Source organism: Pongo abelii, chromosome 1 (genome assembly GCF_028885655.2).
Source record: "Pongo abelii isolate AG06213 chromosome 1, NHGRI_mPonAbe1-v2.0_pri, whole genome shotgun sequence".
Classification (NCBI taxonomy): domain Eukaryota; kingdom Metazoa; phylum Chordata; class Mammalia; order Primates; family Hominidae; genus Pongo; species Pongo abelii.
In genome coordinates, this window is record NC_071985.2 from 231,799,778 (window position 1) to 231,825,266 (window position 25,489).

At 63.1% G+C, this 25,489-nt stretch overlaps 2 protein-coding genes across 12 annotated transcripts in view; one reads left to right on the forward strand and one right to left on the reverse strand.

Annotated features, from left to right (window-relative positions):
- The window catches only part of MORN1 (MORN repeat containing 1), a 63,938-nt gene extending 63,284 nt beyond the window's left edge, over nucleotides 1-654 (forward strand). For 5 of the 10 annotated variants that reach the window (XM_054557365.2, XM_054557359.2, XM_054557375.2 and 2 more), the window contains one exon: nucleotides 327-651. In XM_054557365.2, the coding sequence (XP_054413340.1) occupies nucleotides 327-523 (197 nt within the window). In that variant the 3' untranslated portion in view covers nucleotides 524-651. Of the gene's footprint in view, nucleotides 1-326 lie in introns of all 10 variants that reach the window. The other 5 variants (XM_063715756.1, XM_063715749.1, XM_063715762.1 and 2 more) reach the window with 2 other exon arrangements.
- An 11,169-nt stretch (nucleotides 655-11,823) lies between these two features.
- SKI (SKI proto-oncogene) overlaps nucleotides 11,824-25,489 on the reverse strand; it is a 78,988-nt gene continuing 65,322 nt past the window's right edge. The window contains exons 2-7 of one of the 2 annotated variants that reach the window (XM_024255049.3): nucleotides 18,754-18,879; nucleotides 18,451-18,566; nucleotides 17,745-18,007; nucleotides 17,273-17,565; nucleotides 15,607-15,837; nucleotides 11,824-15,265 (exon numbers count right to left, since the gene is read on the reverse strand). In XM_024255049.3, coding sequence (XP_024110817.1) covers nucleotides 15,077-15,265; nucleotides 15,607-15,837; nucleotides 17,273-17,565; nucleotides 17,745-18,007; nucleotides 18,451-18,566; nucleotides 18,754-18,879 — 1,218 coding nt within the window. In that variant the 3' untranslated portion in view covers nucleotides 11,824-15,076. Of the gene's footprint in view, nucleotides 15,266-15,606; nucleotides 15,838-17,272; nucleotides 17,566-17,738; nucleotides 18,008-18,450; nucleotides 18,567-18,753; nucleotides 18,880-25,489 lie in introns of both variants that reach the window. The other variant, XM_024255043.3, reaches the window with a different exon arrangement.

Here is a 25,489-nt window from a genome sequence, read left to right on the forward strand (position 1 = left end):
AGAGCGGCCGCCATGCGAGGGTCATGTCCGTCCTTGCCAGACTCCGAGCCGGAGGCCATAGCTGGGCTGTGGCCTGAGATCAGAGGTGGTTTCCTTTACCCAAAATCAGTTTATTCACCTACGCTGACTGTGTGTCCAGCCCCCCAGGACCGGTCCGGTGGCCAGTCCTGTGGTTACAGTGCCAAGAATCCCAGAACCCAGGCAGAGACGACCAGGGTCGGGGGCACAGGGGCCAGTGGGCACATGAGACAGTGGGCGGTGGGCTGAGGCCAGGGAGGGGAAGGGACAGGAGCCTGCTGAGGACCAGCCCAGCCCGCCCCTTGCAGGGGAGTACGTGCTCACGATCCGCGACATGACCACCCCACCGTTCCTGGGGCGCAGGCTGCCCCCCGCCTTCAAACACCTGCGGGTCGTAGCGAAGAGGGCTGGCCAGCCACCCCATGTCCTGGAAGAAGGCCCTGAAGCCTCCAACGGCTGGCAGGCCGCCCACAGCTGCACCCCAGAGCCGCCATCGCCTCGGTGAGGCCCTGTGTCCACAGGAGGCCACCTCGGTGTCAACGGAAGGAAACGCTGCCTCTGCGTGCGGGACTCTGCTCCCCGATTCTCCAGAGCCCCGCGGCTGCCAGCTTGAATAAAATGCTCAGTGGCGGCTATGGAGGGCACTGCTCCTTGAGCCCCACGCCAGCAGCAAGGCCCTCCCCATGCACCCGCACACTCACGGGCGAGGCAGCAGGACTGGAGCCCACGTCCCTGCTCACTGCTGTGGCCCCCGATCTGCGTGGAGCCCTGGGAAGCCTGGGGGCTCAGGCGGGACACATGGGGTGGCTCGTCTCCGTGCCTCAAGGCCAGGCCTGTGGCAGTCGCCCAGGCACCCTGCGAGGCCAGCATGTCTTTCCCACCCACATTGTTCCCAGGCCCAGCCACGGTCAGTGCCGGAATTCCCTGCCAGGCTGGGGCTGGGAAGGAGGGTCCCCGTCTCCCTGCCACAGAGCTCTGCAGAGAAGCCCAGCCAGCCAACCCCCTGGCCTCCGCCTGGCACTACCCACTCCAGGCAATCCTGCCCACAGGACGGGCTCCCATGGCAAGAGGCAGGAAGCATGCAATCAGCTCTGCTGACCAGGTGTCCTGCCTGCCTGACGCCCCCACCCCGCACTGACCAGGGGGGACGGTCAGGGACATTTGACAGCTGCCTCTGGAGGGCCCCTCAGCCAGAGAGGGGCCAGAAGGTTGTTAGAGAGGGGACACTGAGATGGCCCATGGGCAGCCAGCCACTCGGTCAGCACAGAAGGCGACCACTGCAGAGACCTTGCCTCCTGGCCCCGCCGCGCCTGCCCTGGCCCCTGGCTTCACCCTGCCCACCTGGGGCCTGTGCAGCTTGGCTGGTCTCACCCTCTGCCCTCCCAGCGCTGGGCAGGGAGCCAGCCTCCTCAGGCCCTTGCTCTCCTGGCGGCCCCTCAGACCCGCCCCCATCCTCTCAGAAGACCACCGTTTGCAGCCCTGGGGAGGGGGCGTCCAGGGCCCAGCCCCAGCCCCACACCAGACCCATGCCCCCTGATGTTTCCCTCATGCTGCTGTCCCCGGCCTTCCCACGACTAGCACCGACCTCCTTGCGTTGTGGCCAGACCCACCCTCCCACCGTCCAGGTACACTTCCCTGGGAGCACACCCATCTCCCAGGCCAGCTGCGGCCGGGGCGTCTCTCCAGACCTGCACAGGGAGCTGCTTCTGCTCGGCAGAGGGAGGCTGTGGACAGAGGAGCTGCGTTCACAGCAGTGCAGGAACCCGGGGCAGCCCCTGGGCACACGGGGTGAAGATCCACCCAGAAGCTGGGGTGCTCCACGGTGGGGGGCCCTGGGGAGCTCTCAGGGAAAGCCTGGTTGGGGCCAGGTCGGGCGCAGCGTGGTGGATGCGCTGAAGGCAGCCTGCTGCCCGGGGGCAGAGGGGCAGGCTGGGGGGCATTGCAGGGAGGAACCAGACCAGATCGTGGGGTGCCGGGTCCCCCATCCTTGGAGGTGACAAGCTGGAGGCCACTGGAGCTGCAGCGAGGGGACCCTTCCTCTGTCAGGGCAGAGTGTCCCCAAGTCCCCCTGGTTCTGAGCTCTGCCATTTGGAGGCCGAGCGCATGTGGGGGGCTCTGGCAACCCCGAAGTTTCCCCAGACACCCAGGCATCCATTCCAGACAGCAAGGCAGGCAGCCACCCTCCCGCACCTTCTAGAAGCCCAGAGCCAGTGGCAAGGCTGTGTCTCTCAGCTGCGGCCATCCTCGAGGCTCCCAGAGCCCAGGGCGGCTTCGTCACAGCCATAGCTCCAGCCTCTGGTCCCTAGGAGCCCTGTGAGCGCCTGGCGGTTCTGACACTGCCCCTTACCCTTGGGGTTGGCTACACCCGTCGGAGGGGAGGCTCCTGGCCTGCCTGGCCTGCTCCGACCTGGGTCACCTGCCTCCCAGGAGGCAGGCAGACATCGGCCAGGCCGGGCCCACAGAGGAGCCCCTGTGAAGGACAGATACCACCGCGTCACACTGACCCTGATCACTGCGTGTGAGCGGCGCTCACCTGGGCCTGCCCCTTACGTTTGGCAAATTGCTCTGTAGCTTTTTTTCACTTCAGGATGAAACCACATTTGTGTCAGAGGAAAAATAGAAAATGATGTTTCAATTTAGAGAGAAAAAAATTGCTGGGAACAGCAGCAGCTGCTGGGTTTCCAGTGTGTTGAGCAGCGTCCTCTGGGATTTAATTCCCAATCAGTAGCCTCGGCTTTCAAAGTCACAAAAACCACGACAGGAAATCCAGGGCTGTTTTCTCCACACGGGTGCGGCGGGTGTGGGGGTCTGCAGCCCGGGGGGCTCCTTTGTGGCTGACAGGTGCATCTTGCCGTCCATCGAGGCTGACTTTTCTGTAAGCTCTCTGGGAACACAGAAGCCCGGGGCTGTCACCTTCCTTGGTTATCACAGCAAAACCCCAGGCAGGCATCAGTGTCCCCTGCTGCTTGCTGCCGGGGCCATTGAGGGCCCCAGAAGGTGGCCAGGTGGCTACGTGGCCGTGCTCCTGTCCCCATGCCTCACCCACCAGGACAGGCCCTGGGGACCCTGGGAGGGAGCAGAGAGCCGTGGCTTCCTAGGGCTGCTGGCACCTCTCTGGCCAGCATGCCTGAGAGCTAACGGGCAGCCAGCCTTGGAGAGACGCAGCGCCTGGGCCTCACCTGGACTCCCGCCCCGGCCCCACTCACCCTACTCCTCACACCACATCCCAAAGTTAAAATACACAGGAAATTTGAATTCTTTAAAAAAAAAAAAGAAAGAAAAAACCGCTGGGGGAGAGAGGCTCTGTGGAGACAGCCCTGTGGCCGCAGACACTGCCCTGGAGGGCTGGACGTGGGGTGAGGAGCAGGGCGGGAGAGGGGGGACTGCGGGGCACAGCATCTAGAGACCAGGAGTGGCGAGGCGGCCGCAGGCCAGGCCGCACCCAGGGACAGTGACCCTCCCCTCAGACTCTGTTCAGGCAGCCCACCGTGGGGACAGAGTCCTCGGGACGGGTCACAGAACACAGGGTCTCCTGCGTCCCTTCACCCTGGCTTCTGGGTCTGCCAGTCCCCATGGCCCTGGGGAGGCCACAGAGACTGGCCCGTCTGTCTGGTCCAGCTGACCTCTTGGGCAGAGTCCCAGGACCCCTTGCTCTCTCGGGGTGGGGAGGAAGGCCCTGGAAAGAGGACGCAGAGTCCCCCACACACGTCTCCCGCCAGCACATGCCCCCGCTCCGGGGTGTGCCCGTCCCCCTGTGAAAGATCCTTCCCTATCGCCTGCCCCATGCGGGCCGGAACCAGTCCCTGAGTGCCAAGCCTGGGGTGGGGTCAAATGAAAGGATGGGGGCCCATGGGCTGACCTCGGCTCGCCTGCCCCTGCTCACTGGGCCCGCGTCCGGGACTGGGCACTGATTGATTCCCGGGCACCGGCCTCACACCCGGCATTGGGGCCTCAGTGAGTGAACAGACTTGCTGCAGGCTGAGCAGCGTCACTGAGCTGAGGGCGCGGGCCGGGGGCAGATGTGCTCCCAAAGGCCTTGGAGCAAGTGGTGACGGCCACCGGCCCTGCCCACGGCAGCCATGGTCTCCCAGGCTTCCTGGGCCTCTTGGGCAGGCTCTCCTCTGCGTGTCGGGGGAGGGCAGGCAGCTCTTGGTGCTGGAGGTGGAAACACACCGGCTTTGGGGCCAGGGTGGCCATGCCATGTGACCGTCTGACTGCCAACACAGCGGGACATGAGCTGGGCTAAGGCCTCCTCCCAGGCTGGGAAGGGGCTCTGTTGGGCTCCTCCGGACCTGGTGGGCATGGTAGGGGCTGTGTCTGCCTCTGGCCTGCAGACCACGGCCTACTGGTGCCACCCCTGGGAACCTGAGGCCAGGGGCCAGGTGGCAGCTCTCTGGCAAGCTCACAAGCACAGTGTGTTGGAGGTGGAACCCCCAACCCCAGCCAGCCCCTTCTCCTGCCCCAGGAAGAGTCTCAGGGAGAGAGCTCCAGGTCCCAGCCCTGCCCACCTCCCTGTGCCTCTCCTGTTCCTTTGACCTCCAGACAAGGGAGCAGTGGCCGCTCCTCCTTTCCTCCCACCCATGGTTACCTAGCGAAGATGACGCCGAAAGAGAGCATCAAGCCAGTTACTGCCATGGAAGATGGAGTCTGTGAGCCAGAGAGGCAGAGACACAGAGAGAGGCAGAGACACAGAGAGAGAGAGACACACACACAGAGAGGTAGAGAGACAGGGTGGGGATGGGGGGGATGCCTGCCTCACCCCTTCAGCAGGGCCTCAGCCAGGACACCCTCCGGACCATGCCCAGGCCCCTTTGGCATTAGCAGAGGACAGCGTAGCCAGGCCACAGCCGGGAACCAGACAGGACCCACCTGACCTGTGTCCCCCTCCCAAAGCCTCTCCCTCTTCGCTCCTGGTGCCTAGCAGGGGGTCGAGACCAGCTGTGCAGAGCAGCTCCTCGCAGGCAGGCAGGACTTCCTGGAGGGCCAGGTGCCCAGCCCCATAGGCAGGTTCCTGCACAGCCTGGCCTGGCCTTCCCTGGGAGCCTCAGGCCTGGGCTGAGTAAGCCAGGAGTCGCTGGGCCTGTGGGCTGGCTCAGCAAGACCACAGCTCAGCAAACTGCGCTCAGGGCTGACAACAGACCCATCAGCCCCTTCCTGTCCTGCCTCCAGGCCCAGGGGCAGCCAGCGAAGGTCAGGCCCAGGGCCTCCCGGATGACAGCCCCCAGCGGGGGCTTGCAAGGGGAGCTGCCAGGCCCAGGGCTGCCGGCCCTTCAGCGAGCCTTGGGGAGTCCACCTGGGGCCAGGGTGGTGCCTGGCTGCCCTCGTGCCCCCAACTTGGCCTCTGGCGGTGGCACTCGTGAAAATGCTGGACACTCCTTCTCCTAGGACTTCCACCTCCCGCCCACAGCAACCTGAGCCAGGAGCCAGGCTGTGGGGGCTCTGAACACAGCTCCGGGGCCAGCGGGGCCTCCTCAGTCTGTGGGGCTGCCTTCCTGAGGACCCGTGGGGAACAGAGGTAGCTGCCCACACCAGCCCCCCAGCCTCCTTGGCTCCTGAGGGAGGGGCCCCCAACAAGGGTCCAGGCCCTGCCCACCCCTGCCTTACAGCCCAGGAGTCCCCAGGGGGAGGCCAGGACTCAGCCCCAGCTCTCTCTGCCCCTGCTCCCAGCTGCCCAGCCCAGTGGCTGCTCCCTGGAAACACTTTGGCTCCCCAGTGGCCTCAGGGAACCAGCAGCCGTTCTCTCACCTATCCCCAGCCAGGCCCACTCCTGGAGACCCTGTCCCGCTGTCCCAGACCTGACCCCACCGGGTCCTCATCCACCAACACGTCAAGCATGTCCCCTGCTAGGGCCCCACCTGCCGGCTTCCATCTGGGGACAGGAGAGAGGACACGCGTGGGCTCCACGGTCCTGCCCAGGCAGAGAGAGGCAGGCTGAGCGCCACGGGGCTGCTGTACCCCTGATGGGGTTAGCGGGAGGGGAGGCTCAGTGCCTGGGAACCTGAGGGCATTTCCTTCCACGGAGCTCCAAGCAGAAGCGGCCTGGGGTGCAGCCAGGCTCCCTGCCAGGAGGGCGGGTTTCAGGCCCACAGCTCAGAGCATGGGTGGGGTGCCTGGGCTGGGGGTCCCTGGGCTGATGGCCTGAGGGGGATAGGAGGCCAGGCCTGCAGGGAGCCAGGGGGAAGGTGAGGAGGAGGAACAGCTCTAAGGGGCAGGTCTCGGCGAGGCCGTCTGTGTCTCATGGTCTCCTGTGGTTGGATCCACCAAGTCCCCCAGGTCCCTGCGGGTTGTGGCGAGTGGGCTCACGGAGAGAGGGCGGCCTGCGCCCACTTCCCCAGCAACGACTTGGCGGCTGGGGCCTGCGGGCCGGGATGGGGGTGGGGGTGGTTCTTCCCGGGAACGGACCCCCAACTGAGCAGAACAGGGAGGCCGCGCCCCAGAGAGAAAAGCACCCAAACCCGCCAGGCTGGGACCTTCCGGGAGGGCAGGGTTGGCAGGGACCCCCCACCCCGAGCTCTGCCGAGCTGCATTTCCCGCTTCCACCGCTGGGGGTCGCACCGCACCCCCGCCACGCCAAACCCCGCCCCCCCAACCCCAAACCCCACCCCCACCCCCAACCCCAAACCCCACCCCCACCCCCCCAACCCCCACCCCCACCCCCAATCCCCCGCCGCCCGCCCCCACCATGCCGGGGGCGGTGAAACCCGTGAAACGCGCGCAGCCTCCGCGGGGCCTGGGGTGGGGAAGGGGGGACGAGCGGGGGAAGCGGGGTACAGGGGGGAAGGGGGAACGGAGGGGGCGTTTCCTGCCGCCGCCCTGCCTCCCGCAGCGGCCTCTGGGGGCGGCCGCGCCCACCGACGGGAGGAGCCGCAGCCTCTGAGACCCCCGCACTTAGCCCGCCGCTTCTGGGGGAATTCCCACCTCGGGAGCCGCCCCCGACGCTGCAGGAAGCTCCCAGGGCCTCCCGTCCCGCCCCCCAGCCCGGGCCTGCTGCTCGGACCAGCCGTCCCCAGGCCGGAAGCCCCCGCCCCACCCCGCCGGAATCCGAGGCGCTGGCCGCAAAGCTGGGGGGCGCCGCCCCGGACGGCAGGGAGGGTGGGGTAGCGGAAGAGGCGGCGGGGGCGGGGGGGAAACTGAGGCTGCGGGGCTGCCCCTCCGCGTGGGGAACTGGGGCCCGGCGCGCTCCGCCTGACTCGGGGCCCCCAGTGCCCCCGGACTGGGAACGGAACGCGCGTCGGGGAGGCCGCCCCGGCCCTGAGGAGGCGGCGCGGGGCCCGGGACGTGCACCCCTCCCCACCCCCCCAGCGCGGCTTCCGGCCCGGGCGAAGGAGAGGGATTGGGAAGGTTTCGGAGCCGGCGCTGAAATTCCTGGGTAGTTCCTCCGCCACCGCCCTTCCCCCGTGAGGCCGGCCTCCGACGGGGCCTCTCCAGGGTGAGGGGCAGGCCCTGGCCTGGAGCCAGAAACAGGATTTCCCCGGATGCCAGGACAGCGCCAGGGCCGGGGACAGGCCGGGGCCCCACTGCGGGTTTTCTGTCCTGCGCACCAGTGACCCCGCAGACTCCGCGCACGGGGTGCAGGACGGGGTAGGGGACCCAGAGCCTTGGTCTGTCAGACCCTCAGCGGCCAGTGCAGGTCGGTGGTCATTTCAGAGTTCCGGCCACTGTCCTGTGCAGGAGTGACCCTGGAGGCCGCCTTGGTTTGGCCTGGGGGGGATTCTAAACACGGAGGGGCCAACACCGAGACCCGAGAGACCCCGGCCTAAACCTGACCCAGTGCCGGCCACACCAGCCACCGCCCTCCTCGCATCCCTGGGATCATGGAATGGGACAGCCTCCCCACCCACAATCCCCCCAGGCCCTGGCGAGGGCAGCTCCTCCGACGACGCTACAGCCTTTTTCCTAGGACTGTTTTTCCTTAGAAACAGGAAGCTGGGGTGTGGGCAGCACGTCCCTCGGGTCCAGGCCCCACCAGGGGTAGGGTAGAGTGGGGCTGGACCACAGGGCACACAGCACCTTGCGCAGCTCCTGCCCCAGGGTGGACACAGCAGGGCACGGGGCGGTGTCCATCTGGGACTGGTGGCCTGGCCTAACCTGGGCATAGCACCGACCAGGCATTTCACCCAGCTGGGGGCATCTCCATGAGGGAGGACACGCAGAGCTCCATCATCTGTCCCTGGTTCCTGATTGCCGTCCACCAAGACCCCAGCCTGGCTAGGCCCACCTTGCAGGAAGGGCCAGAAGGTTCCAACAGCAGAGAGGGGGCAGGGCTGTCAGGGAGAATCTGGCAGGGCCAGGCCAGGGGGGCAGCAGCTGGCACTGGCCACGGTACACGGGACCCTCCAGGGTGCAGGGCTGGTGGCCTGCTCGGCCCCCACCAAGGCCTCTAGATGGCCTTCGACCCTCCACATCCCTGGGCTCTGGTTCTAGGTCTGGAGGGCACCCCATCCTGGTTTCTGGGCTGAGCTGGGCAGCCAGGAGCCCACCCTTCCAAGCCAGCCAGTTGTATCTCCACAGGGCCTGGGCACTTGGCGCCCCTATACCTAAGAGTGTCCTTGGGACAGCTGCGGGGAGGGGCAGGAGACTGGGAGACACTGCTGCCTGGGCTGACCCAGGGAGCCCCTGCCTCCAGCCCCCACCTCCCCACCTCCCCACGGTTCCCTGTCCCTGGAAGTTTCTGGAACAGGCCTCCTTTGCAGCAGAAGCCATGGAGGCCGAGCCTGGGCTGCACTTCTTGCCAGTAAGAGCTGCCAGGCCCGGCCATAGGAGAGAAAGATCCGTTCCAGCCCGGCCGGACACCTGGCCCAGCACAGGACACTGCAAAGACAAGCCAGGCTGGCCAGGCTGCCCCTGCCGGTCCTCACCCGCAGCGGGGCCACCTGCTTCAGGGCTGGGTGCCCCAGCCATTGAGGCCCCCACCCACCTGGCACAGGCCAGGCACAGATGGCCATGTGCGTCACTGAGACCGGGGGGTGGCAGGGCTGGGCGGGCATCCAGTCCCCAAATGTTCTGTCCTCACCCCTTCCCCAGGGTCCGCTGTGGGTGGGGTGGACAGGGCAGTTTCTGTGGGGAGGGTCGGGAACCCCCCGGGGCCAACACATCAGGGTCACGACCCCATCCTTTCCGGGGGGCAGACGGCCCTGGCCTGGGGGTGTCCCTGTGGGCTCCGCACCTCCTTGCAGGGGAGGCTCCATGGCTCCATGGGGTCCGAGGCCGGGTCGCCTGGAGCAGGACCAGCAGCTGTGCAGAGGCTGCAAGAACAGAGTGGGTGGGGGCTGCCTCTTCCTGGCCAGAAGGAAGTGGGGGGAGTCAGAGCAGGTGCTGGGGCGTGGGGGTGGCCAGACCTGGGCCAGGATGGGGTCGGGGTCTGGGCCTGTGGGCTGGGGCAATGGGTAGAGCCCCTCATGCAGCCATGAGGGGGCGTCCAGCTTGGGGGTCCTTCGCCATGCCCTCGGAGCATTGCGCTGGGGCAGGAGGGCGGGTTGGGGGTGAGGTGAGGGAGGAGCCAGGTCCCCGCCCAGGCTTAGGCGCTGGGGCCGGACACGCTGGGCTGAACCAGTGGCTGCAGTAACTGGTCAGCAGTCTCCACTCCCCACCGAGGAGGTGCCGGCCGCTGCCTCCCCAGACAAGGCGCCGGCCGCTGCCTCCCCAGACAAGGCCAGGTTCCTCAGCCACTGTCAGCCCCCTTGACCACAGGGTGGTGGGTGAAGGCTGGCAGGACTGTGGCTCCAGGAGAAGGGGGAGACCAGCACAGCTGAGACCCAAGGGTGGCCTAAGGACAGCTGTTGGTGACTGAGGCAGAAATGAAACGGGTGGGGCAGAAACTAGGGAGGCGGGGGAGCTCCCATCCCCTTCCCTGAGCTCATCTTCCCCAGACCCCAGCTCTTGGGGGCTTGGAAACAGGCACTGCCAGGAACAGGGGTACTGGAAGCTGCCCTTCCAGGGAGCTGAGGCTGGAGGGCTAACCCGTGGTCCCTGCAGAGGCCCAGGCAGGTGTGAATGCTGGGAGTCCTGAGCCTGAGGATGCAGAGGTAGGGTGGGGAGGGCCATCTCTCTCCCCTCACCTCTGCCCTCCCCTGGCACGGAGGCAGGGAGCTTCTCCCACCCAGGCCTCCTCTCCCCCAGTGCTCAGGAGACCCCGGACCCCTTCGGAACAGCTTTGGGAAGAGGGTTCTGACCCTGGGTGACGGCTGGCCTGGCTCAGCAGGTGGCCAGAGCCTTTTAAAGCTCTAAGTTTATACACAAAGGTAAACACCAAAGAGAAGCCTGGGGCAGCTTGGGGAACAACTGAGCCCAGAGCACCGCCCCCCCTGCCCCCGCGTGGCAGTGCCTTTGAGGCTCCGGGAGGGCCGTCATCAAGCCCTGCGGTGCTCATTTCTGAGACAGAGTGCCCACGTGGCCACAGGGATGGCCTGCGAGGCCCACCCGGGACATCTGCCCACCCCTTCCCCACCTCCTCCCCACTGCACTGGACCCCAGGCTGGTGCTCACAACTGACTCAGTCTCAGGGTCCTGCCAGCGGCACTCTGGAGCCGCCCATCCTCTGCCCCCCAGAACATGCAAGTGCCCAGGACCAGTCCACACTCACTCCTGCTGTGGCCCATGTTCCCCTCGGCCCACTGCCTGCAACACCCAGGGGCCTAGCCTGGATGGGGAAGCCAGGCCCACGTGGAGTGGGTGTTTTGAGGCTGGGGTGGGCCTGTGTGGTCTAGAGGCCGCCCTGTACCCCCTCCGTGGGGGCTCTATGAGCCCTTTGGGGCCCTGGGCAGGGAAGAAGGAAGCCCCTATGTGGCAGTGAGGGGAGGGGCCAGGTCTGCTCTAGCCCCAAGCTTGGCACTTCCCGAGGGGTGGAGAGAAGAGATGGGGACCTGGGAATTGTGCAGGGAGGCTGGGGAGAGGAGCCGGCAGGAGCCCCTACCAGCCCATGCCTTTCTTGGACCACAGCCTAGATGACCTGTGAGGGCCTGGATGGGCTGGAGATGCTGGATGTGGCGGCCTAAGTAAGCCTAGGGAGGTGGTGGCCTGGCACCCCAGGGAGCCCACCTGGGGCTGTGCCTCCATGAAATTGGCGTGCGGCATGGCACCTCCACTCCCCAGAACAGGGGTCTGGGATGGCCCCCCTGTGAGGTCAGGTCGGGAGAAGGGACCTCTGTGTCTCCCTCAGGGCAGCTCGCTGGGGTCCAGGGTTCTGATACCACCTCCCCTCTCCCCCGCAAGTAACTCAGGAGCTCTTCAGGGAGCTGGCGATCCACCCCTTGGGGACAGGTCTGTCCGTGTGGGAGCTGGACCTTGGCCAACCGCAGGTGCGGCCTCAGGCCCCCGTGGAGACCCAGCCGGGAAGGCCCCATCCCGTCTTCTGTCCTGGCACTGCACTCTGTGGGGCTTCCTCCCAGCCCGGCCAAGGCCGCGGTGGCCTCAAGCCAGGGCTCCAGCCACATCCAGTGCTACAAGGAGGGACTGCAAGCTCCCTGAATCGCAGAGGAAACCGTGGCCTTGCCCAGCTCAGAGAGGACGGGGACTAGGTGAGAGGGCCGTTGTGCCAGGGCGGCCACCTGGGCCCCATGTGCCCTTGGGGTCGACGGAGACTCCGAGGCCCACAATCTGACCTGTGACAGCGCCCCCACCCACGATGGCCTGAAAGCGAGGGGGTACCAGCCGCCCGTGTGTGGCCGGTCTGGGGAGGGGCTGTGGTGGGTGCACGCACGGCTGTCCCGCGGTCCTCTCAAAGTCCTTTATTGTACAATGTCATCTGTTTCGGGGTCGGGGAAGGACTAACAGGTACACAGCAAAATAGATAAATATGCCAAGCTCTTTCTTTTCTTTTTAAATCAGGCATTTATAAACAAGAAAGCATACATTAATTACATAAAAATAGTTTCCGAGTAGCAGAGTAAGCATCATACTGTCGTTAGCAGCAGCGTGGGGCACGGACGGGGGAGGGGAGGGGGTCTGGGTGATGTTAAAGGTAGAGATGGAGCTTTTTCCTTAATTGAAAAAAAAAAAAGTCATCTGTGACTCCTGACTTAAAGCGAGAACAAATGTCTCCCTGGACCCTGGTGGGCTGAGGGCGGGGTGGGGGGGGCCGGAGCTCGAACCCACAGGGAGGAAGGGGTGGGGGGGCCGGGGCTCGGACCCACAGGGAGGAAGGGGTGGGGGGGCCAGGGCTCGGACCCACAGGGACGAGGGGGTCACATGGGAAACGCACACGGGTTTCTCCGTCTCCCCCGCCCCCTGGCAGGAAAGCATTTTTTTTTTTCCTCAGTTAAAAACAGCCCAGAAAACAAGACAACTCTCAGGTAAGAAAAGAGTTTCTGAAAAAGGACCCAGCATATACATGTATAATACAACGGTGAAAAAGGAAAAAGTATTTACAGGTGAACTGTTTTTACATTGGCTAGTTCTGTACGAAAAGCAGACATTACGTGTATGAGTTAGCTGCTCCAGAGATATGAATGTTATTGCTGTTGTTTTTCCCTTCGTTAAAAATCTTCTTTCAGTATAGAAATATAATGAGAATTAAACTGAATACACAATCACTTAGATGAAGGGCCTCACACACAGAGGAGTCAGCAGCCCACACAGCGGACACCTCTTCCCCCTTCTGCTGAAAAGAAACTGACTTGCACCTGTGCCAAGGGGAGCCAGGCGTGCACCCCTCGGGGCCTGGGACTCCTCAGTCCAGAGCAGCCACAGCTGCCCCCTCAGGCCCCTGACAGTGGAAACAACCCTGGTGAGCCAAGGCAAGAGCTGCAGGAACTGCCTGGGAGGGTCCCGAGCTCCAGTGGCTGGCGCAGGGAGGGCCTGCCCACGTCCGGGTCCCACTGACCGCACGGGCCTGGCAGCTGCAGGAAAGGGTGGGCCCAGGTGACACTGGCTGGACCCTCCCACAGCCGAAGTGGGGAAGGGTTGCCACTGCAGATACAGCGCTTTCCGTTTGGGGCAAGATGGGGCGGTGGAGGCGCGGACCCAACGGTGACCGTCGGGATGGAGCAAGGGCAAGGAGAGGCTCTGGCCCAGACACAGCTTGGAAAAGTTCATCTCCCTCTGGGGTCTAAAAACTCAAAGCAAACGGAGCAAGCCTGGCGGCCCCGGGGATGGCACAGGGCCTCTACCTCACTGTGATCTTTGACCTGGTGACACAGGACAGCCACACAGAAGCCAACACACTTAAAGCTTTGCTCCAACTAAATCATTTAGTTTCCCTTGAAGAAATAACTGAAAAAAAAAACAACTCTGGTAAAACAAGGCTAAAAACAGCATTCTGCGTGTTGCATAACAAAACCGACCCTTTACAAGACACGGTAATAATGCCCGCTGACGGATCTACCTACGGCAGAGGTGTGGAATCCATGCACACAGAACAACCGCAAAGAAAACAAAAGCAAAGAAAATTCCAAACAAACGCTGCATATACATGATGTCCCTTTTGCATTGCACTTTAGAAGGGGTGGGGGGCTTCAGCAGCAACCAAGACCCCCCTCAGTAAACCAAGGGCAAAACCTCGCAGGCAATTCTGCCACCCAGACGCGAGGACTCAGCAGTCTCTGGTCTTTGCTCGTCACTGCCCCGAGGTCGTCTGTACCTGGGCGAGTAACCTCCACCTTCCATGAGCGCGTGCAGCTGCCGCGGGTGTTAGAACGGATTCAAGCAAAGAACTCCTGTAAGATCTTCTTATGTAAATAAATACCGTAACTGTAGGATAGGTAGCCGCCTCTTGTCTACTGGGAAATCATTTATCAAGCTTGGGCATAAGAAACCTTATACAATTTGCATAAACAGGTGAGAGTAAACAAGATTATTTGGAATAAATGCAAGGAACTTATTCTGAGAGTGGCAGATTCAGTCGCTACTGAAGACAGATATCTTGGGGGTAAAAAGACACGAGTCAGGATTTGCTGTACAAGATGCTGGAAGGCACAGAACGACCCCCGAAGTTCAGTTTTTGCATTTTCATTTTCTTGTGATTCCCTTGTTCAACCAAGCACCAGAGGGGGTTTCTAAGCACTCGAGCACTTCGGATTTGACTGCTCTATAAATCGGTAAAAACCTCAGTTCACTGGGGAATAGAAAGAGAAGGGAAGGTTGACAAAGTGCAGTTCTAAATATACGTTTAAATGAACGAACAAAAAAAAAAGAAAGAAAAATTGAAATAATGCTGTTTTGTTCCAATGCTGCAGCCTCAGTCCCAAAATGAAGGGAGCGATGTTTGCCGAACTGAAAAGGGTCGCCCGGTCAGGTGGCACGTGCGCCCAGAGGGGCTGAGGGTGTGACCGCCAGCCACGGTCACCACCGGACGCAGGTCAGTGCCTCGTGGTGGAGGAGCGTGGGCAGAATCACGGGGTGCAGAGGAGCCGAAGACCGTCCCCTCAGCTCTGGGGCAGCTCCTGTGCGGCTCTGCACTTCCCGGTACCCGTGGGGACAGCGCTGGCATCGACGGCGGCGTGGCGGGCGGGGTGGGCGGCAGTAAGGCGGGCAGTGTTCGAGCTCATCTCGCACGCGGCACTGTCCCTGCTCTCCCTGGCAGCAGCAGGAAGACCTGGGTCCTTGTCGCTGAAAAAATAGACTCTGAAGAAAAACCCCTGCTGTCCTCACGCAGCCGCGGGCAGATGAGCTCTGATGGCTTCCCCGGGTGGGGAGGGTGGGGCGGCCGCCACCCCCACTCCGTTGCGGGTCTTCAGATGGCGTCATGTGTTGGGGCTTTTAAAAGTTAGTCACTTAAAAATGTGTTGATTTTCTGAATTTCAAGTCTCCTTACTGGTTTTAAATAGCTTATAACAAAAGTGTAAATGTTAGAATGTTCCAGCAAGCAGAGGACCAGCAGGCCGCCGAGCTGGCCCGGTCTCCAGCTGTAGTTGGGGGACACGGCTTGCTCACTTGAACTTGGCCAGTAGAAAATTTTGCAGTGGATTCCAAAACTACATGGTTACAAACACTCGCTTGGTAATAGGCACAGTAAGACGTTGTGCTGTGTGGCTGCAGGGGCGGAGCCGGGCAGAGCTGCACCGCCCAGCCGCGCCCCCCTGCACCCGCGTTGTCGGCGGCGCTGCGGCGGCAGGCACGGAATCTAGGGCTCCAGCTCCGCAGCGCCCTCGCTGCCCGCAGCCTCGGGGCGGGCCCGCGGCCACAGCTGCTCCTGCAGCTCCTTCACCACCTTCTCCAGGTGCTCCCGGGCCTCGCGCTCCCGCAGCAGGTCGGCCCGCAGCTGCTCCCGGTCCGCCTCCGCGTGCTGCAGCTTCACCTGCAGGTCTTCGATCTGAAAGGGGGCTGAGTGGTTAGCAGTGCCTGCTAGCTGCCCTGCCCCGGCCCGACGCTGCTTCCCCCACCGGAGGCTCCTGCACTGCTCCTGTGCCTCCCCCATGCCGCGTGCCGGCCCCTCCTCCACCAGCCAGGACACAGGCTGACCAGACGCAGGGCCCAGCAACCACCCACCCTGTGCCCGTCAGGGGGGCACGCACTGAACGTGGTCCCGGGCCTGGATTCTGCTCCAAGGCCTTTCCGGCTGGGCAGGACTGGCCACCCGGGCCCACGGCGGCCCCACGCGGTCTGGGCTCCACGCCCACCGTGCTGCGTGCCTCAGTCTCCCCGCCCGCATACCTGGGCCGAGTACTTGGCGCGCAGGCGGCCTGCCTCGCAGCCCTTGTCGCACACCCGGGCCTGCCGCGCCTGCTCCAGCTCCCGCTTCAGGCGCAGCCGTGACTCGTTGGCCTCTTTCATCTTCTTCTCGTTCTCGGCGCGGAGACGCTCGATCTCCTTCCGCAGGTTACGCTTGGCCTCCGTGGCCTCCCGCAGCTTCTCCTTCTTGGCCACGCGTAGGAACTCCAGCTCCTGGGGGCCGGAGGCGGCTCAGGGTCACTGCCCAGCCGGCCCCAGCACCCCCCTCACCATGGCCAGCAGCCCTCAGCCCACCCCGTGGGGTCATCTATCTGACAATGTGCCCTCGAGCCCCGCCCCCAGCGCGCCATCAGCCCAACCCATGTGGTGCCCCCAACCCCACAAAGGCTTTTCAGACCTACATCCTGAGTTTCTGCCAGGCCTGCGGCGGCTGTGCTAAACCTGGGAGCCTGAGTCAGTCACACTTGAGGCTGTGGCGGGGCCTCCCCCGATATCTAGGGCCACGTTCCCCTTGGGGGCAGCCAGCCAAGTAGGCCCTGGCTCCCATCAATGTGAGGAGGGCAGCCTCAGACATTGCACCATCTGAGGGCCCCGGGTCTCCCCACGCAGCCAGATGGAGACGTCCATCCGCCGGGCGCCTCCGCAAGCCCCCCCACCTCCCCATTAAAATATCCGTGTGACTCACACCCCACGCTGCAAACACACCACATGAATATGTATGTGGGAAATCACACCTCCAACCAGAATCAAGGACAACAGTGGCGGGGGACGTGCTGGGGCGAGGGACTGGCACGCGCAGGGGGGCACGTCGGCAACCCTGCAGCTCTGAGGGCCGACGGGGTTGTGTTGTGCTAAAGCCCACGCCGCGGAAGCTGCCAGACGCCGCCGAGGTGTGAATTTAGCGAGGCCGGGGCCGGGTGAACGCCAGGCCGCCTGCACACCTCTCTCCCCAGGCAGCTCTGCCTGTGAACCGCACCTCCCTCAGTCATGTCAGAAAGAAACCTAAACAACGTAAAAGGAGGCGCAAGACCGGAGCTGCAGCGTGAGAACCATGAGGCAGAGCCCAGAGAAGCAGCGTGTGCAGGTGGGGGTGTGTGTGTCTGTGCGGGCCGAGCCCTCTCCTTCCTACTCGGGAGGCCTGGCAGGAGCCGCCTTCTGGAACACCAGGCGTTAGAAGCACACCCCTGACACCTGTGTGTTGCAGACGCCAGGTCTTGCTGGCGAAGCGCGTGAACACCCACTCCTGGAGCACACAGAGCAAGGAACTGTCTCCTGCAGCTGCTCCCAACAATTTCTGCCACTAAAAATAGCCCAGCCTTCCTTATACCAGAGGAACATGGCTACTTCCTTAGTGGGGCCACCACGCAGGGTGTGTGATCCTGATGGGGAAAGCTGTGGTCAAGCCAAATGTAGTGGCCTCCTGGGATGTCCATCGGCTTGGGGACACTGAGGGGCTCACCATACCCAGAGCTGCAGCTTTTGGGAGACGGACCCCCAAGCTCCCAGGCAGGCCCACTGAGGTGGAGGCAGAGAGGAGCGCATGGGGCAGCCAGGGAAGGGAGGAGGCACCACCTGTGCCCGTTCACCTGGTGCAGGCTGTGCTCACTGCCCGCGCCCTGGACCTCCTAGCACCACTCGCCCTGCTCACCTGGTGGAGGCTGCGCTTGGCCTGCAGGGCTGCGCTGAGCTTCTCCTCCTGCTTCACACGCATCTTGACCACCTCATGCAGGAACTTCTCTTTGGCTTCCTTGGTGTCCAGGCCGCCCTCCAGTGCCTGCCGCAGGTGCTCCAGCTCCGCCTCCAGCCCACTGTGGGCGTCGGCGGGGGCCGCGGCATCAGGGACAGCCGAGGGCAGGGCACGCGCACCCGGGGAGCCCAGGTCCTTGGCGGAGCTGGATGAGGTAAAGGACGGGGAAGAGAGCGAGGACAAGGAGGAGGTGACTGAGGAGGAAGCAGAGACAAAAACGAAGTCACGGAAGTGCCCGGCAGCTCCACACCAGGGAGACGTGCCGCTCCCGGAGGAACCTGCGAAACGTGGGGCCGCCAACGCACCCCCGGACGACCAGCCCCCACCGCCCACAGCCCACAGGGAGTAGGCACAGAAAGCGACTCACACGTACATTCCTCCCTGCTTTCAACTTCCACCTCGGCCTCCGAGTCCTTGTCCTCCTCTGGGGCAGCCACGGGCGCCAGCGTCTCTGGGGCTCCTGGGGTGTCCACAGTCAGCTTCCGCTTCCGAGGCTGGGTGCAGGTGGCAAGAGGCTCGGGGGCCCGGGAGACGGCGGCGGCACACGGAGGGCTGCTCACAACCTTCTGCTGGGCCGGCGGTGCGAGGGCCACGTTGGGGGCCACGGCTGTCTCAAAGCTCTTGTAGGAGTAGAAGCTGGAGGGGCAGGCGGGTGTCGGGAAGGTGCCTCTGTCCCCAAGCACCACCCTGACCCATCCTGGCGCGCACCCCCCTCTGAAGGTGTTAAAGAGGAAAGACTTCCCCAGCTCCAAATCTTAAAGTCAAGCTTTCAGTTCCTAAGAACCCGTAAGCGTTTTCTGCTTGCCAGGTCTCTCGCGAAGGCCAGACACAGGCCGACCAACACATCAAGAAGCTGCGCCCAACAGACAGGGCTCCACCCACGACTCCACCCAGAACACAGGGAACGCTCTAGGTGTGCTCACCCTGATGCCAGCAAAAGGAACCAACACCGAGACTGCCCTGACCAAAAGGCGGCAGGTCTGGGCACCCAGCCTGCAGAAACATGGGCACGTTCGCATGCACAGCCCTCGTGGGGCCTCCCCCGTGATCAGAAACACCTGTGAACGGCGCCCACTCACCTGTCTCGGATGAGGGCCGGGAGGTGTGGGGAGAGCTCTTTCTCACTCGCTGACACTGCGGGGGACCAGGGTCGGAAAGCAGAGAGGCGCTGGCGAGGGTGAACACAGCCCAGGCTCTGTCGAGAAAGAGTCGCCTGTGTGAGTGACCAGGAGAAAAACAAGCCACTTCACGTCCCTGAGGCTGCGCTGGGTGCCAGCCCGCAGTAGGGGGCAGGTGGAGCTGCTAGCCGCTGAGTCTGCCCAAGGAGAAGGCCCAGTACCCACCACACACCACCCCAAGGACCCCGACAGGACCCACAGCACCTTATTGGAAGAGCCGGCCAAGGTCCGCAGCCAGCTGGACGGCTTGTCCTTTTCGGAAGGCGCGGGGGACTGGGAAGAGGTGTCATCTGTTTTGGGTCTTATGGAGGCCGGAGGCTCAGAGGAGACCTGCGAGCAATGAAAGGTTTTGTTGGCACCTGTGGTTCCCGGGACAGGGTCCCTCCACCAGCCCCGTGGCCGGCAGATGGCAGTCAGAGCCCCAGGCACCCTGGCCACGAAGAACCCTGAGCGGCGCAGAAGGCAGATTCCAGGGCACCCCCCAGGAGACCAAGTCCACTTTGCATAAAGGCCCTTAGGCCACGTGCAACAGGTGCATGGAGGATGTGCTGAGGGACAAGTCATCTCCGAGAGAACGGAGCGGAACTTGTCCTGCCGTTCCGGGTGACCTCACCCATGGCTGCAGCAGGTTTGGGATGGAGCACCAAGACCCACTCTCCCCTTCCACAGCAGCTCAGCCGGGCCCGGAGTCCCTCGTCCTTCTGCCAAACCCCTTTCCTAGAACCCGGGTGTGTTCTCAGAGGGTGCCCAGCGCTGAGCACTCAACTCAACCAGCCACAACGCGACGAGAGCCACTCATGACGGATGCGTCTGGGAAGGGCAGCTGCGGCACAGGGGTGGTTCGCGGGGAGGGGACACCGTGTCCCTGTGGGCCACTGGCACCGGTGCATTAAAGAGTGGGCATTCTGGCTGCCCCCTCCCCATGGGAAGGAAACATTTTCAAAACGAAGGACACCATCCCCAAGAAGCCTGGCTCTACAGGATGGCACCACACACACCTTTGCCTCGCTCCCTGCCAGCCCCGCTGCTGGAGGAAGCTACAGGATGGCACCACACACATCTTTGCCTCGCTCCTTGCCAGCCCCGCTGCTGGAGGAAGCTTAGCGAAGGTGACCAGACCCAGCCCACCCAGAACCAGGTCCCGCTGCTGGAGGAAGCTTGGCGAAGGTGCCCGGACCCAGCCCACCCAGAACCAGGTGTTGTGTGTCAGGTGCCCAGGCACATCCCCCAAGAGCCAGTGAGTGATGCGGGTTGTGTGCTGGGGGCCTTAGCTGGTACATCCAGCCTCAGGCAAACGTGAACGCCCCCAGCCCTGTGGCTGGAGATCCCTGAGACGTGCTGCCCGCAAGGCACAACTGAGACCCAAGGTCTCTTCCCAAGCAAAATCACAGGGCAGTCTCCGTAAAATGGGCCATTCCTCTACTGCCAAAGACCCCACAGGACAGCACAGAGTCTCCAGGGCAGCTGGTGCCAGGTCTATACCACAGGCCAACGCAGAGCAGGCCACACAGGGCAAGGGGCCCCCTTCACAGGGGTGAGGTCCCACTCACTCTGCCGAAGCCAACCTCAAGCGGAGGCAGCAAAGTCAGGCGGTGGGGGCTCCGCCCTTGCCCTCAGCCAGGAAGCCTTAGTGGACAGAGCACACTCAGAGCCGGGGGCTCTTCCCACCTCCAGGACTCTAGGAGAAGACGCTGCATCAGGAACCAGCCTCCTGGAGGCAGCAGGGACTGCTTCCCTAGGGGGAAGATGGAGCGCAGGGCAGGTTGTCCATCAAGGTGCTCCAATTATGGGGATGGAGGGCCCTGGGGGAAGATCTGGCCAAAGCCCATGGCCTCCCCTGCAGCACGTGCACCCACCCTGCAGCCCTCAGGGAACAAGCAGGGTGGGGCCAGGGGAGGGGCAGGTGCCCGGCTCTGACCTGGGCCCAAGGGAGAAAGATAAGTGCTCGGGCACACAGGGCCGGGGACGCAGAGCAGGCAGCCCCTGAAGGCTCACGGCAGCCCCGGCTGTGGATGGTTTTTTTCAGAGACATTAAAATAGCTGTTCAGGAAAAAAGACACTGAAAATACCCCCTCTATGTGGGGCTTTCGAGGGGAAGTGAGTGTTGGTGACGTCTGGCGGAGGCCCTGACCGCAGGGTGCTGTGCCTGTGCCCAGCAGGGGCGGGTGCCATCCTAGCTGCAGCAGAGCCCCTTCCGGAATCATGCGGACCCTCCCGAGAGGCACAGAAGGCCGAGGACGCCCAGCTGGGTGGAGCTTCCTGTCTAAGCAGCCACTGAAGCGGGCGCGGAAATTCGGCTCAGTTCTCACCCGGGGAAAAGCCACAACAGCCGGCGCTGACTCCGGGAGACTCAGAGACTCCTTGAGGGGAAAGAGTCAGATGCCTCAGGCCACCTCCATGAGAGCCAACGCCTGAGAACATGGCTCTACCTGGCGGAGCCCCAACAGGCGCCCTGGGGAGGTGGCGGGAGGACCGTAGGCCTGGGGCCCTGAACCCAATCCACTCAGTGGGGGCGGCCGAGAACCCTGCGGATCTGGAGGGTTGAGGCAGATGGGCTCAGGGCCATCCTTGGGGCCAGGGAGGCTCCTGGTCTTCAGGGAGCCAGGACGAGCCTTCGGAGACATGACTCCGTTAAGACCCCGGCTGACCCCTCATCAGGCGACTCCCGGCTCTCAGGGCGGGCTCTCTGCAGCATCAGAGAAACGGAGGGGAATGTGTAAAACAGAAGGTGTCTGCACCCCTGTGGGCCAGCCAGAGGAAGTGACACTCTCAGAGGGACTGTCACCTGAGCAGTATTGGTTTCTCAAAGCCCCAAGAAGCAGACAGCCGTCTTCAGGCCTGGGATGCCACCCGCCCTACCAAGGCCCCTGGAGGCCACAGTGTCAGCTGTCGGTCAGGGACAAAACCACACCCAGTGACAGACGGCTGAGTCTTACTCTGGGAAGAGCAGCTACAACTGCTTGCCTCTGGTGTGACCCTTCCTGGGGCTTCAAAACCGGCCCTTGGAGCCCACAGGCCACGAGGCAGGAGCACAGCTCTGGACCTGACACACCAAAGCGCAATGGGGCTACCCCATCCCAAAGCCCTTCAGGCCACTGTCAGCTTGCACAGCGGAGGCCAGACGACACACCGCGCTGCCCTGCGGCCACTTCCCCTCCTGGGATCCTTCCCCACACCCCGAGGATGACCAGGCAAGCTACCCGGCCAGCAGGCACCCGGGCAACGAGTGTGAGCTTGCACCCATGGACAGGTGCCCCCCTGCCAGGGCAGGGCTGAGGAATAGCGGGCCCAAGACTGTGGACACCCTAGGCCCTCTGACGGAACAGTCCCTGCGTAAAGCCCACAGGACCTATGCAGAGGCAGTGGCCCAAACAGGTAAGGAGACAGCAGTGGACGCCTGTTGAGGACTGGGCAGCCACAGTACATTGCCACAAGCAAGCCACCAGCTCCCCATGGCAGGGGGGGGTCTCAGAAAAGACGGTCTCCACAAATGCACACCCCCCCCTCGGGGGCCCTGCCTATCAGGCCTGTAAGGTGCCAAGAACAGAGAAAAGCCATCAAGAAGGCCTTGGGGACCCTTTCCTGCCTGACACGTGCAGATGCTCAGGGCTCAGAGCGAAACGCTGGCCCATCCCCTGCGATGAGGAAAGGAGTCTGGAGGTCACAGAACTGCCATCTCCCTTCCCCAGGCCTCTGGCTCAACATGAGCGGGGGCTGCTTCTCCTGCCAGATCCCACAGGGTCCAAACACACAAGAGCTCAACCCCCCAGAGCAAGGAGACGCTCCATGTCCCCTACCCTGGCAGGGAGGCTGGAGTCCTGGACAGCTGCCGAGGGAGACGCCGCAGAGGCGGAGGGCACTGAACCCAGGACCGAGTGCAGCAGCGGTTACAGCTGGCCTCTGTCCCCAGGCACCTGAGCCACTCCAGACAGGCTGAACCCAGTCTGCACATGTCCTAACAGCAGCTCCTCCCAGGGCACCGAGAGCCTGGGTGGTCAGCTCGGCCGCCTGCCCCACCGTGGCCTCAGCACCTCTCACTTCCAGAGCCCGCGAGGAGGACATGGGCACAAGCTGCTGTCCCGCCTGCCCGTGTGGCCCTCCCGAGGCAGGGACGGTCACTCGGGTCCCTGAGCTGCTGCCCACAGCTCCAGGTCTTCTCCACACACTGAAGCTGAATGATGGGGCTCAACGCTGCATCCCCGCCCTGCCGGCCACTCAGCGCTGACAGTCGCTGCCTCGAACCTTCTGAACACCGGGGTTTGAGTCAGCCTTTGCTGAGAGGATTCACACCCCAAATCCAAACAAAACAACCACATGTAGAGCCTGCTGTGAACCTCCACGACCACCCAGCATCCACCCACCCAGGACTCACAGGCACCAGCAGACAAGGCTCCACCCGACAACAGAAGGCAGCTCCCACACCAGGACCCCCCAGGGCAAGACTCCGGGGAAGCAGGAGTGAGTAGTGGGCAGGCACTGCAGGGTGAGGTCTGGGCACCAAGGAGCCCACGGCCTGGAAGCTGGCACACGCCTGCCCACCACAGGCACATTCTTGCTTTTCACCGATGATCAACGAAGGCCCCATTTGGTGGGCGCGTTGATACAGCAGCCAGGATCGGCCACGTCTGTCTCTGAATGTCTGCACCTCACCTGGGATGGGTGGTCTGCCTGGAAGCAGCACCCAGACCCCAAGGCCAGACAGGCCTGCCTGTGAGTTTTCAGCCTCCCCTTAGACTGGTCTCTTTGCCCTCATTGGTAAATGGGACCCCGTATTAGGGCCAAAGGATAGAAGGTGGGAAACAGGACCCGGGCAGGGTCCCACCTCTGCTCAGGCTGCCTCAGGGAGCTGCTGACAAAGCCGCCCGGCCCGGGGACAGGCCACGGCCACACCCCAGACCATCCTGAGCACGGGCGGCCGATCTAGGAGCCGGGGACCACACCTGCTCCAAGGGAGAGGCGCACAGCAGCAGCCATGATGATGTCAACACAACTTCCTCCAACCACAGGGACAACCACAGGGAACTTCGCAGAGTGAAGAAAACCAGTTTTCTGTTCAACTTGCAGCCCAGCGACCTATCAGGAGGGCACCAGCCTCAGTCACCCCGGGACCCCAGTGTCCAGCGGCCAGATGTGCCCTCAAGCCCCAACGAGGGCGCGCATGTATCCGGCTGAAACAGACATTGAGGTCTTTGTGGCGCCAGCTTCACATGTGAAAAACGCACAGTGGCAGAGCGGTTGAGCATCCCACAGGTCAGTCCAGGGGCCACGACCAAGCTCTGTGGGTCAGGTTTCCGTCTCCACACCTGCATGGATGCTCGGCCCGTGACCACCGGTGTCAAAACTGCACCCTGGTGCGGGGGGATGGACCCACAGCTTGCAGCTACACCCCAAGGCCTGCCGCACAGCACAGCCCACCTGCAACCCCTCCCATGCGTCCCCTCAGCGTCTTCTCCTGCCAGGCTGCAGCCACGGGGTAAGGGGACCCTCCAGGGGAATGCATGTGCCATGGGAGTGGCCAGTCTCAGACCCGCCCATGCACACCAGGCGGGCCCACGCCTCCTCTCCTCAGCATGCAGCGTCCGCAACCAGGCACAGCTGCCATGATGGGAACTGGAGGGAAACGTGCGGCCAAGGGCCGGGAAGTCCTGCAGACGCAGATGCTGCCTGGCAGGGTGAGTCCGTGAGTGTCAATTCATCTCTGTACAGGGGCCATGGGCCTATGGAGGGGATGGCTGCCACCAATGGGCAACGCTGTGGAGTGGTGCAGATGTTGTGGGCACCAAGAAGCCTCCAGAAGCTGCCAGCCACAGTCCACATGGTGGTGCAGCCCTGGGGCCATGGCAGGATCACCCACAATCTGGGTTCCGAGGAGATCGCCTGTGCTGACGTTCTGACATTCCCAAGACGCCGCCCACGGCGTGGTGAGCAGGCTGGGCACTCGAGGTCCTGCCTGTGGCCCTGCTCCTGAAGCACATGGCCCAGCAACACTCTGCTACGCTGAGGTTCTCTTCAGTGTGGCTGAAAACCCATCTGCTATTCCTTAAAAGGATACAACCCAAACTTCAGCCGTGGGCCCAGCGTGGTGGCTAATGCCTGTAATGCCAGCTCCTTGGGAGGCTGAGGTGGGAGGATCGCTGGACCTCAAAAGGTCGAGGCTGCAGTGAGCTATGATCCCACCACTACACTCCAGCCTGAGCAACACAGTGAGACTGTGTCTCCAAACACAAACTTTGTGGTTTTCAGACCATCTTGCCACATTCTTCAAGTGGAAGACAGCCTATGTCCACACCAAAAGCCTGTGCGGGTGCCTGGCACCTCAATTCAGCATTTTCAAGGGAAGCCAATTCTCACCCGCAGAGGCCACGGGCCCTGTGACCAGTTCTCAGCAGCAGAGGCCACGGGCCCTGTGACCAGTTCTCAGCAGCAGAGGCCACGGGCCTTGTGGGAACAGCACAGTGAGCTCTCATGTCCCTGGCTGCAAAGACTGTTTCTGTGCACAGCCTCCTTAAACCATTTCCCAGAAACCATTTCCCGGACTGAACCGTCTGTAGAGCCGAGGCTGCGAGCGTACGTGAAGGTTTTCACAGCAGGAACGCAGCGGCCCCAGTCCAGACTCCCGCCCCCACAGAAGTGCTTCGATGACACCAAAGCACAAGGAACAGACAGAAAACAGAACAACAAGGCTTCCCAGAAAACAATCATGACATTTTTGTGCTTCAAAGGACACCATCGAGAAAGCAAAAAGACAGCCCACAGGATGGAAGGGAAAACGTGCAAACCCGGTATCTGGTTAAGGGACCAGATTCAGAACACATGAAGAACTCTGCAAGTCAGCAAGGAAAACACAAAGCACAACCCAATTTCCAAATGGGAGAGAATTCGAGTAGCCATTTCTCCAGACAAGTTACTAGCAGGGAGACGTCGACTCACGCCCACAACG